Source organism: Quercus lobata, chromosome 1, assembly GCF_001633185.2.
Source record: "Quercus lobata isolate SW786 chromosome 1, ValleyOak3.0 Primary Assembly, whole genome shotgun sequence".
NCBI classification, from domain to species: Eukaryota; Viridiplantae; Streptophyta; class Magnoliopsida; order Fagales; family Fagaceae; genus Quercus; species Quercus lobata.
The window spans coordinates 46189874-46202594 of record NC_044904.1 but is presented as its reverse complement, the minus strand read 5'-3'; the positions used below and the strand labels follow the sequence as shown (position 1 = coordinate 46202594).

The following is a 12721-nucleotide window of genomic DNA, read 5'->3' as shown; positions in this document are numbered from 1 at the left end:
GTTCATCTATATTTTATTTAATTTGTTTTAATTATTCTAATCGATTAATATAAATATTAAGAAAAATATATTATTTCAATTAATATTTGAATAAAAAAATGCCTCATTTTATTTGTCACCTTAGGCCTAAAAATTTATGGGGTTAGCCCAACTCATTTGCTTCTTTCTCGATTGTATGAAACTGACAGAACTTGACAGAATTTTGCTATGAACTTCTTTGTTGTTCTAGCCTCTAGGCTTGTTATATATTTCTCACTTCCCATGAAATTCAGACTTAATTCCCACACTGAAGAGCAAGAGAGATCCCTACCTTCTTATTCTCTCTACCTTCTCCCTCTCCAATTGTCAATTACTATGAAAAGAGATTAAGTCCACCATATACAAAGTAACCATCAGAGTTCTTGAGTGTTTGTTGGTGCTGAGAATAATTAGAAAACAATCTCAAATCTCCAAGAGGCCTTTGAGTGATCAAGAAGACTTGATCATATGATTAGCAGCTCAACTTGTGGATTCGGTGATAATCAAAGAGAAAGGATTTGAGGAATTGGTTGCAAGCAGGAGTTGGAGACTCAAGTACATAGTCATTACTTATCTTGGAGGGTCTTGCAAAATGATATGTACTGCAACTATTTTAAATTAGTGGACCATTTGTTGCTATAAGCCCCCAAGAGGTTTTGAAGTCCGATTCTCGGATTTTTTTCTATATAAACACATCGGTGTTCATGTAGGTGCTTGGTCGTTGATTGAGATTGTGCTTTTGTTTATTTATCCATATGTCAATTGATTGATTAAATTAACAATTGAGCTTAATTCTTGTCTTCCTATATGTAATGTTGACGTTAAATTAAAATAAGGTACTATCCATTAGATAGGCAGTGTGAGATGCCTAACACCTCCCCTACCCGTAACTGAAATTCCGAGTCCAAGAATCTTTGGTTCGAGATTTTGGTTTATCTTATTTTAGGTAAAATGAATTAGGCAAATAGGAGACTAATCACACCTAGAACAAAAGCCAATGGTTGGTGGCAACTCACACACACACACACACACCTCACCCTAGAAACACATATGCACATAAACACGTCGCCAAAGAACCCAATGTGGAAATGCTTATGGGAACAAGCAACTTGAAAAAAAAGAGTCCCAAGTTGATCAATTATGTTAATGATGCAAAAGTCCAATTTAATTTATGATGGGCACAACCATATCACAAAAAATCTACATGTTATGGAACATAAATTTGATATAGCAATATGATTATGATGGGGAAAATCTTAACAAAAAAAACCCCAAGTGGTTTAAACCTTACCACCAACTTGAAGAATCTATTATAGTAGAATGGAATTTTACAATACAAAATATCCCAAATCCTAGTATTGCTACCTATAGTAGAACTTACTTGTGTGAACATACGCAATTCCAACACAGTTGGACTCTTCTACCTTATGGATCTTTTTTTACATGAGATCATCCTTGTTAAACTAGTTTGATCTTTTTGTTAGGTTACGATTTATAGGATTTACAATTAGTGAGAGGGGCGTTCCATGCCACTACTACAAAAGATGATTCTCGCTAGAGAGGTACATGGTGCAGTTTAGTGCAGCTTTGGGCCATATTTATCACTGCATTGCTAGGCACGGTTTGCCCAAAACCCTCATCACACCTCACCTTAAATTGATTAGTCACTATGCAGTTTTATGTTGTTTAGTCAATGTCAGGTTGGGCGTTTTATTCTTATTTTGGGTTGGTTTGAGCCAAACCGGATATCTTTTTTTTTTCTCTTTGTTTTAAGCTGATTAAGAGTAGCCCAACAAGTTTTTAGTTGTGAAAATGTCTACAGTTGTGAAAATTTTAGTAATTTTTAATATAAATTTTAGTTATATATTTAATATAAATTAAATAAATAAAATATAATAAATATATAGTATGAGGAGCAGTTCGGTTCGGTTTTTAAAAAACAGAATCGCATTTGCCCTAATTCTCGCCTAAGTAGAGTCAACCTTTTGTTTCTAAAACTACATAGTATGACATATGTGGGGATAAAAGAACTGAGTAGAACTATTGGGCCGTGGGTCATGCCTGAGGATGCCAAGGAACCCGAGGATAATCAGACAATAGGATAAGCATGTGGGTTAATGGGCCAAGGACGAGGACAAATAGCGACGAAAAGGTGGTGCCTCCCGAGGATCCGAACCTCCTCAGTATGCGTTGTGGAGGGGTGGAGTCTAGCCGCCTAGAGAATACTATGCAAGAGGTAACCATGTTTTTAAGGATAAGGTTTAGAGAAAGGAGTCAATAGTAAACTAAGAAATATCTGAAAAGAAGGCTGCTACCACCACATTAAATATTCTACACCTAATCCCCTGGCCGCATTTATGTGGAAATGGCGCCAGAATAGGGATATTTAGTCTTACAACTACATTCAAAGCTTCTAGGAGGGTTCTGATTAGACAAGCATACAAGAGATCATCTACATGATTAACAAGTGGAAGGTTAGGATAAAGGTAGAGGGGAAGACTATATAAGGGGAGGGCCTCCATGAAAGAGGGGGCATCTGGTTTGCAGAAAAGAAAGAAAGAACTCTTTGTACTTAGAAAAAGTTGGAATAAAGATAAGAACTTATCTTCCTCGGATTTGACCGAGGAGTGTTTTTCTTTTCAAATTATACTTCTTAATCATTCTAACACTAAACCAATCTACTGTGGCCCACACTTGATTCATTAAGTCTTCATCTATAAACTCCACTCTCTAACAAATTTATTGTTATGGGCTTGTTGGGCCATCACTCACTTCTTTTGGGCTGAGAGTCAATTTAGGCCTTCCAACATAAATTTCTCGATTAAATCAACCATTTTTTTTTATATAAAAAACTTATAACTTTTTTAAGAAGAAGATAAATTCATTATATCATGAGAAATAACGGACTCAATCAACGATGAATTTTTCTCTATTTAAGTTACATAATTATCCACCATTTTAAATATATGATAGACTCCTCTAAGAAATATTGGTATGCGTGTAGCTGAGGTGCTCTACCAACTAATTTAGAACCTCCTGTTCTTGTTATACATATATTTAATTATGTTGATACTTTGTTGGAATTAATGATCCCTAATCAACAATAGAATATATATATATATAATTTTTTTTTTTTTTTTAAGAAAGGATTTGTATTATCCCTAACGAATCAACCGAATTAAAGAGATGAACTCGCACGAGGCTCTTAGCTATCAGTCAAAGGCATCAAAAATTGGTTTTAGCTAAACTTCAACTAGTGGATTTTTACCACAGCACAAACAAGAAGGCTATGGTGAATATTGTCCTGTTTTTGTGGAAGAGTAGCTGAAAACATAGTACCCTTAGCATCCCGATAATATTTATTATCAGCTTTCTCTCATATGTTTTTATCTAAGGTGCTCAGCCCCACTAAACTTCCGATTATATATAGGTAGACTTGAATACATGCACTTCATTGTACATAGCAGCCGTGCCAACCTTGGCTCTCCCAAACCTGTGTCTCTGTAGAAACCTCGGCCTTTGTAAAACAAAACTAAGGATCAAAACTAGAACTTGGCCTTTGTGTAAAAGAAACCAAAGGACAAACTCATCACTGCCAAGCATGACTGTCACACCTTCTGTTTCCTCAGCCAAGGGCCGTGTCCTTATAGTCGGAGCAACAGGTTTAATCGGTCAGTTTGTCACGGAATCCAGCCTAGACGCCGGCCGATCCACCTATGTTCTTGTACGGCCTAGTGCCTGCGGCCCTTCTAAGGCCAAAATCATCAAGGCTTTTCAAGACAAAGGCGCCATCATCTTACATGTAAGCTCTCTGTTTCTTATGTAATATACATAAAACCGTGCAGCTAAGAGTTTTGTAACGGTTGAATTAATTCCCCCCCAAGTACAAAAACCTTGCCCCATTTGTTGTCACCTGTAAGAACAAAACCCGAAGTATAGTGCCCAGAATTTTGTTAACCCTTAACAGAGTCGTCAATGTTGACCACATGAAACACACACACACACACACACACACATATATATATATATATATATATATATTAGTTGGTTTTTATTTATTATTTATTATTATTGTTAGTATTGTATTGGTTGAACGTACTAATTGGTATTTTTGTCATGTTCTCAGGGACAGGTTAATGATAAGGAATTCATGGAGAAAATAATGAGAGAGCATGAGATTGATATAGTAATATCAGCTGTGGGAGGTGAAAACATACTAGACCAGCTCACCTTAATCGAAGCCATTAAAACTATTGGTACCATAAAGGTAAAGCTACCAAAACCTGCAGAAAAAGAATTTAAAACAGTACTGTTTGTATTTGATATAATTATAATGCTACATAGAAATATATATTGTCATATTTGTTTGTGTTCCTAATTGGGAATATATTCTAAATATGTGGCAGAGATTCCTACCATCCGAGTTTGGGCATGACGTGGACAGGGCTGACCCGGTGGAACCGGGTCTCAGCATGTATGAAGCAAAGCGCAGGGTTCGGCGTTTGGTTGAGGAGTCCGGTGTACCTTATACTTACATTTGTTGTAATTCCATTGCTTCTTGGCCATACCACGACAACACACACCCTTCCGAGGTTCTCCCGCCGTTGGATCAGTTCCAAATCTACGGTGATGGTAGTGTCAAAGGTACGAGAGAAATTCATCTAACCTTGTCTGTCACGTATGTTTTTTTCTTTCACTGGCGACGTAATTGTCCAAAACTCTTAAAAACACCAAACTAATTTTGCGGGTGCCACACAACTGGTAGTTAAAAGAGAATCGCTCTATTGTTAAAAATTTATTGGTCAAGCAGCTTTTAGAGAGCTTGAATAACGTTTTTTTTTAAGAAAAAGAGAGCTTGAATAACGTGCGTGTGGTCTCTAACCCATATACATTAGATAATTAAAATTAAATTTTAATTTAATAATAAATAAATAAAAACCCAGAAGTCTTCTCATGAATGTTGACAAAGAGATTAATCCAAAATTTCATTGATTGTAGGAGATTTGAAAATCATTAACCCCTAGAAATTAAGAGGTAGGGACAAGGGGTATTTATAGTATGCTTTTCATATATAGAAAATTAAAACGCACAAGCATATGAATTTCACGCCAAAGCCCTCATAGTTGAATTGACACCTTCTCATGTACAAAGTATTTGGGGGTCTAATAAGGAAATGATTCGAGTTGTGAGATTAGCAGTATATTATAGTTATCTCTCCATAAAAATAAATAAATAAAAAGCATGTGAATTTCACACTTTTACTAACTTATGAGAGCAATGCTTATGAATCAAATGCAATAGATTTTTTTTTTTTTTAATTTCACGTATATATCTTTACAATAATATTGTTATTCTTTAAATTAAAAGTTTAACTTTTTTACATTATCTTCATCCTTTTTAAAAAGCAGCTTTTGGAGAGCTTGAATAATGTGTGTGGTCTCTAACCCATAGATTAGATACTTAAAATTAAATTAAATTAAGAGATTTTAACCAAAAAATTAAATCCAAACAAACAACCTAAAAAGTCTTCCTATGAGTGTTGACTAAGAGATTTTAACCCAAAAGCTTCATCGATTATAGGAGATTTGAAAAGAACTAATCCCTTGAAATTAAGAAGTGAAACTATCTTATAGTATTTTTTTTTTATAGAAAATTAAAACAGACGTCTCATAAGCACGTGAATTTCACACTTTCACTAGCTTATGAGAGATATACTCATGAAATGGTTGTAAGTGATGCATATTTTCACATAATTTTTTCTTTCTGAATCCGCTTGGGTTGCTATTTCAAGCGATAATATTTTTATTCTTTAAATTAAAAGTTTAACTTTGTTATATTATCTTCATCCTTTTTAAAATTTTAATAAAAATATTTTATCATTTTAAAAGAGTCAGTGGAAAAGTGAACAATGAAAGTAGAATAAATTCCAAAGATTCCCTAAATAAAAAATGCATGCCACAGAGCCATTTGTCCATCTTTCACTAACACGATCGAAGGAATTAAAACTTAAATAATGGACCGCTTAAAAATTGAACGGTGTACAATGGCTATTGCCTATTGGATTGACAAGTTTAATTCAATGTAGTCGTTGTTAATCTCAGAAAGTTGATGTACCATCGAGTTGTTTGCACTATTCAGTTTTCAATATTTATCTATAAAACCCCGTCGGTTCGGTAAGTGGTCTATGACTCTATGCCACACCTACACTTATGAGATGATATATTATGTATCCGCTGTATGTAATGGGTCTCCTATCACATGTGAACCTTATGAGTGCGTATGACCCACTTCTTAACCCCTTCATATTATTTTGTTTGATTTTTAGTTTTTTATTTTTTTTCTAATTAGTTTATCAATTCTTTATGTATTTTTTATTCTTAATTTTTTATAGATAAAATTATATTTTTATTATCTTTCAGTAAATAAGATTTTTTATTCTCGTTTATGCAAAAACTGATCTAAACGCACATTTATAAAGTGAACACCACATCTAAACGTGCAAGATTGAGTTAAACGCGCATCAATGTTTAATGGGTGAGAATTTGTGGGTTGAAGAATCTTTTTTATCATTTGGACAAATGGGAGAAAAGTTGAATATTTAAAAGTTTTGTCTTTCTTTAACACAAGCTGAGACGAAGAATCTTTTTTTTTTCTTTTTTATCGTCATATTTGAAAGTTTGAAAGTTTTCTTGTTCTTGAACACAAGTTGAGATACCAAATGAGTAATGTTATAGGTACTCATATTTCTATAATATTTGTCCTAACAATTTATTTGGCAAGTTTTTATTAGTTCTTAACGAGATTCATCATTGACATCACTTTTTTATCTACCATTAACAACTTGTTATATAAATAATTATATATAATTTTTCGTGAATTTTTTATATTTATAAAAAATAAATTGTATAGGTAATTTCTAGTTAGAATAAAATTTAAATCTGAAGGGGGTCCGGGACCATCTGTTGAAAAAGACTTTTGGAGTTGCAATTGAGTTGAAAGAAAGAAGGAAAGAAATAGCATAAGGCCATAGATCTTATAGTTGCGTTTCTTTTCTCTTACACACTTATATTGTTCTGTCACCAATCAATATAATTTTAGGATTTTCATCTCTATTTTTCCAAATTTTGAATACATTTCAATCTTAATGATTTTATAATCTCTCTCACTTTTAGTTTTTGTTATATATAAATAGTTTATCCAATTTTATTGTATAGCAACAAACTTTGCAATTTCTGTGTTAATAAAAATTCAATTATGTTGATGGGACATGACTCGGATCCAATACTCTAGTACACTGAATATGATAAGATGATATGAGCTATCACATGTCCAATACTTATCATGTCTCAATGCACTTTAACATTAGACCCAACCATTTTTTTTCTTTGACCCAATCCTTGCTTTGTGTTGATGGAGGAAACCGGAAACTTTGAGACATCTTTGCCAGACTTCCCTCTTTCATTATATTTAAGTCTATTTGCACGACAATACTGTTCTTGTATTTGTTTCATTTTATTTCTTAAGTGTTTTAATTGTTGAGATATTTTTATTGGTTTTGTGGAAACAAACGAAAAAGAAAATACTGCATTATGTTTTCTTCAAATTCATAATTCAACATTTGGTTCATTTGAACCTGTCTAAAATTTTCAGCGGGTGAACTCTATGGTGTAGTAGATTTATTCTTTGAGCTATTTTGATTAAACACAAATTTTAAGAAAATGATATTAAATAATATATATTTACTTTATCATATATTAAATTGATGTGATAATATATATATTAGAAGAGTGATAAAAAAGATATAGTAGAAAATGATTGAAATTTATATTTTGATTTTTATATGTAAACAAATGAACTTTTGGAATTGACAACATGAGTTAATCAATATCGACATATGAAAATCAAAATTATGTTATTTCAGTCTTCCAAATTTACTTCCTTTAACTGACGGGAATTAAATAAAATATGATGAATAAATTTGTGTCCCACTTCCACCATGTTTAGAAATCATGAATTTTTCATTTTTCTAAATAAAATAAATAAGAATCCTAATTAATAAAAAATTTGAATAAAATGAAAGGGATATAAAGGAACGAAAAATTCCTTTTCTAATTTAAAAATTTTATAAAGAAAGAGAAGAAATTAAATTAACATATATTATTTTACCATTATATCAATTATGTTTACTTAAGTTTTATTTTTAAAAAAAAAAAAAACTATAACTAAGTAGAAGAAGAAATAATTTGTAGAATGCATATGAGAAATGAATGGTAATGGAGTAGATAAGTAAATAGTAGGAGTAAAATGAGATTCAAACCATAAATATGAAATATTATAAAATAAAATAAAAAGTGATAAAGTTTAGTTACAAAATCGGTAGTAGTTTTAGGTTACAACCTTACTCAATATCTTTTTATTGGATTTGAAATTTGACAAATCCACGATTTGATTACGCCTTCTTATATCTTCCATACATACAAAATTTCTAAAATTTTTAAGATTAATAGCTATATCATCAATAAATTGTTTAAATTACAAGTTTTTGTAATTCAAAATTATGCATAAAATGTAATCTTATAAATCATATAGTAAATAATATCCGATTAATACAAAATTTGACATGTGTATTAAGAGTATAAAGAACATACAATTCAATGGTTAGATTTTAAAAATATGTAATAATATTTATTTTATTGAATAAAATTGTAACTTTATACTACAATTAATTTTATAGTTAAACTTTATCCAAAAATATATATATATATATATATATATATCATCAACGTTACGTTGTTACTTGAACCACTTTTCTTTTCTTTTTTGAGAGAGTTTCAATCTATGGCGTCTGCTCCTAATAATAGCTCTTTATTATCAGACCAAGACACCAATCAGTTTTTGGTATAGGCAAAAATTGAACCCCAAATCTCTTATACAATCATAAAAAATTTTACTAGTTGAACTAACTAGATCCCACGTTACTTGAACCCTTGACAAAACAAAAAAGAAAGAATTTCCTTGCCTATCTATAATAGTGACCTGGCTTAGCATAGCTGGCATTCGCTCTATCAACAAGTCCATTAATGAGGAACCAATTTTGGGTCCCATTTTCAACTTGTCAATATACTCCTCTTTTCACCAACAGGTTTGTAATCCAATTAGCACCTACTTTTCAATCCCCCTGGGGCCCAAAAAACTAAGCAAAATGTTCTCACCTTTTTGTTTTCTCTGTTGATTTTTTTTTCCTATTTAATTTCCTTATTAATTTTTCTTGTATCAGATATCATGATAGCAAGAGTTTTGTAGTTCATCCAATTAGCACTTTTTTGCGTTTTTACAAAGATACATAAAATTTATTAAAAAAAAAAAAAAAAAAAAAAAAAACAAGACACATTTTTAAAAAAATCATAATAAATCGCTTGAATTCACTTTCTTTCAAGGATGTCAATACCGTACCGGAGGCCGTACCGGTTTGGCTACCGGTACGATATATTTTGGATACCGGTCAATACCGATGTACCGTTTCGGGTTTACCGCTATTTTTTATATTTATAAATATATATATATATATATATATATGTATGTATGTATGTGTTTGTATATATATATATATATATATTATAATAAATATAAAAGTTTACCATAAAACATTTCCTCAATTCAAAACTAATTATTCATGGTTTTAAACTTTAGTATCAATTAAAAGGGAAAAAAATAAAAAAAAATAAAATAGAAAGCTTAAAAGTTACCATTGCATACTAAAAAACAAATAATACTAATAAGTTAATGCAAATAAGTTACCATTCTTTCCTAACAAAAATTCAAAAATTACAAAACTTAAAAAAAAAAAAAAAAAAAAAAATTTGTACCCGCCGGTACGCCCGATACCGGCCGGTATTGCCCGGTACGAGGCCGGTACGGCCGGTATTTTTACCGGTACGAAACATAGGGGTTAACCGTACCGGATCACCGGCCGGTACGGTATATTCCGGCCATACCGGCCGGTACGGTACGGTATCAACAACACTGCTTTCTTCACCTACATCATAGGGATTCAGAATTACAAATGAACCATGTTTATGGTCAACCAACTACCTATACGCATTAATTTTGAAATATATTTTTTCTCTATAATAATCTTCTGACTGAAATGGAGATGACATGGTGAATATTTTGGTAGGTGTTATGTCATAAGCTGATAAATATTGTAACAAAATTAAATGATAGCAACTTTTGTGGGAGATTTCATATCAGTATAAAAGTCGTTGGCTTATACAACTATCTCTCTCTCTCCTTCCTTTATAAAGTATAATAGGGTATGTCACTGACTTACAAATTTTTTGACTATTCTTGTAAGAACTTGTGCCGATTCTTAACCTATTACCTAATCATTTTTTATTCTTTAATCAAATAGGAGTAATAGACAACATAGAGAGGATAGCAAGTTGGCCCTCTTGAAAAACTCTTCTACAGTGAGTTTTGTAATTCAATTGACATCTTCTGGTATTTTCAACAAAAACGTCTAGGGTTTAAGTTCTATTCTCCTATGGTAACTATCTAATTTTAAAAAATAAATGGTGCAAATTTTATTTCTTTATTTGGTAGTGTTATCATTCATTAATTCATGTTGGATGTTGTATTATGCAGCTTACTTTGTTGCTGGCACTGATATTGGAAAATTTACAATGAAAACTGTGGATGACATTCGAACTGTCAACAAAAGTGTGCATTTTCGACCAACTTCCAATCTGTGTAACATCAATGAGCTTGCATCTTTATGGGAGAAAAAGATTGGAAGAACCCTCCCTCGAGTGATCATCACTGAAAATGACCTACTAGCTGCCGCTGCAGGTCCAATTCATCTAATAATTTCATTTTTTATACATGGTCTCAATTATTTGTTTATAACCAATGCAACCTTGCTATTTATAACGTTTTCATTAGGTTCAATTATTTTATAGTTCCATTTTTTTAAATAATTTTTTTTTTTCCTAATCACACAGGGTTATCAATCATTTCAATATTTTATAACCAACACCAACTTTGTCTAATACTTTCATTATTTTATTTATGCAGAGAATTGCATACCTCAAAGTATCGTTGCATCATTTACTCATGATATATTCATAAAGGGTTGTCAAATTAATTTCACAATCGATGGCCCTCAAGATATTGAAGTGAGCACTCTTTACCCAGATGAAACTTTCCAAACCTTGGATGATTGCTTCAATGACTTTCTTGCCAAATTAGGTGACAAACCTGTGAACACTAATAAAATTACTACCACAAATCCCGTAGTTGAATCTATGGCAATCACCGCATGATACGCTTTATCATATCAAAAGGGCACAGTATTATTCCCTTTTTTTTTTTTTTTTTTTTTTGTGAAGAAACTGTTCAATAAATTGGGAGTCCATTTGTTGTTCTATGATTTATCTAGATTTCCTAGTGATTTCTGGAAGGAACATTTGTAATCTTACTTGTTTTGGCGGGAAAAAAAGGTCTTGATATGGGGTGGGGGAGTGGATTAAATTTTAGAGACATGTAACTATGTAAGTCTCATCTATATGATTGTTTATAAGTGTATCTGCCTCAAGTGATGTAAGTGATTATTTCTTTAACTTATGCCTCCAAATTTCAATTTAATTATCCTACTCTACGTAAGATGACCTTATAAAAAGAATTATCATGCTCTGACACTCTGTACACATCTTCCCCCTACCCCTTTTCCCCCCATAGAAAGTAGATGAAAGTATTTTTATATAGTTCGAGAATACAAATTAACATGAGTTATTATTCTTAATTAGAAAGTAGATGAAAGTATTTTTATCAAACTAAATGGGCTATTATTCTTATGGTCCTTATGAACCCAAAATGATCTGTAATTTTTTTTTTTAACAAATTAGGAAAAAAAAAAAAAAAAAAAAAAAAACTTTAACATACTTCTAATCTCATTTTTCATATTTCTTTCAATACAAAAATAATAATAATAACGAAAAAACTCAAAGATTAAAATGTCAAATAACAAATATTATTAAGTTTATAGTTTGCGAATTAATTCTAATAGCCTAATAGAAATCAAATGAGCATAGGAATAACTTGACATCTGAATCCAATCCAACTGGCAATTAGCCATTGACCAACCCAAGCATACCCTGGCTAAGAAGCAATGTGGCCCTTAGAGAGTAATAGTCCTAGTGAGACCTACATAGGAGCATTCAAACCTCAAACCACACTGCCAAAAACACAAACACCATTCAAGGAGCCATTAGAATTCAAATTTCAAAACCATAATGAAAATTCAAATTTCAAAACCATAATGAAAATCAAGGAGAAAATCATTCCCACGAATCGACGAGGAAAAGTTATGAGCAACATACTCCTGAATTCACACTAATTTCGTGGAATATTTTTTATACATCCTTTGACTTAGGCATTCGAGAGTTTTCTGTCAGCAAGATTTTTGACGTTCTTCTTCTTTTCATAGGTGTTTGTGTATTCAAGTCACCCTTGCAATCACTTGCAGCATCAACATGTACACAAATTATACAATGAAACATGAACTAAAGTCAAATCATCTATAAAAATAACTATGAATTTGAATTTTGATTTATTGCTATAAGCTTATTTGCTGAAAAATGGAAAAAGATTGTTGTATTTTAAAAATTGAGGCTTTAAAAAGTTGCACATGAGTAAATATATAAGA

General features: G+C 31.6%; 1 protein-coding gene across 1 annotated transcript; it reads left to right on the top strand.

Annotated features, from left to right (window-relative positions):
* The first annotated feature begins 3376 nt into the window (after positions 1 to 3376).
* LOC115991055 (leucoanthocyanidin reductase-like) lies at positions 3377 to 11652 on the top strand. The gene is made up of 5 exons (XM_031114807.1): positions 3377 to 3820; positions 4145 to 4285; positions 4425 to 4662; positions 10663 to 10866; positions 11092 to 11652. The coding sequence occupies exons 1-5, from the start codon at positions 3620 to 3622 to the stop codon at positions 11337 to 11339; spliced, it is 1032 nt and encodes a 343-aa protein (XP_030970667.1). The 5' UTR covers positions 3377 to 3619; the 3' UTR covers positions 11340 to 11652.
* Positions 11653 to 12721: the final 1069 nt, after the last annotated feature.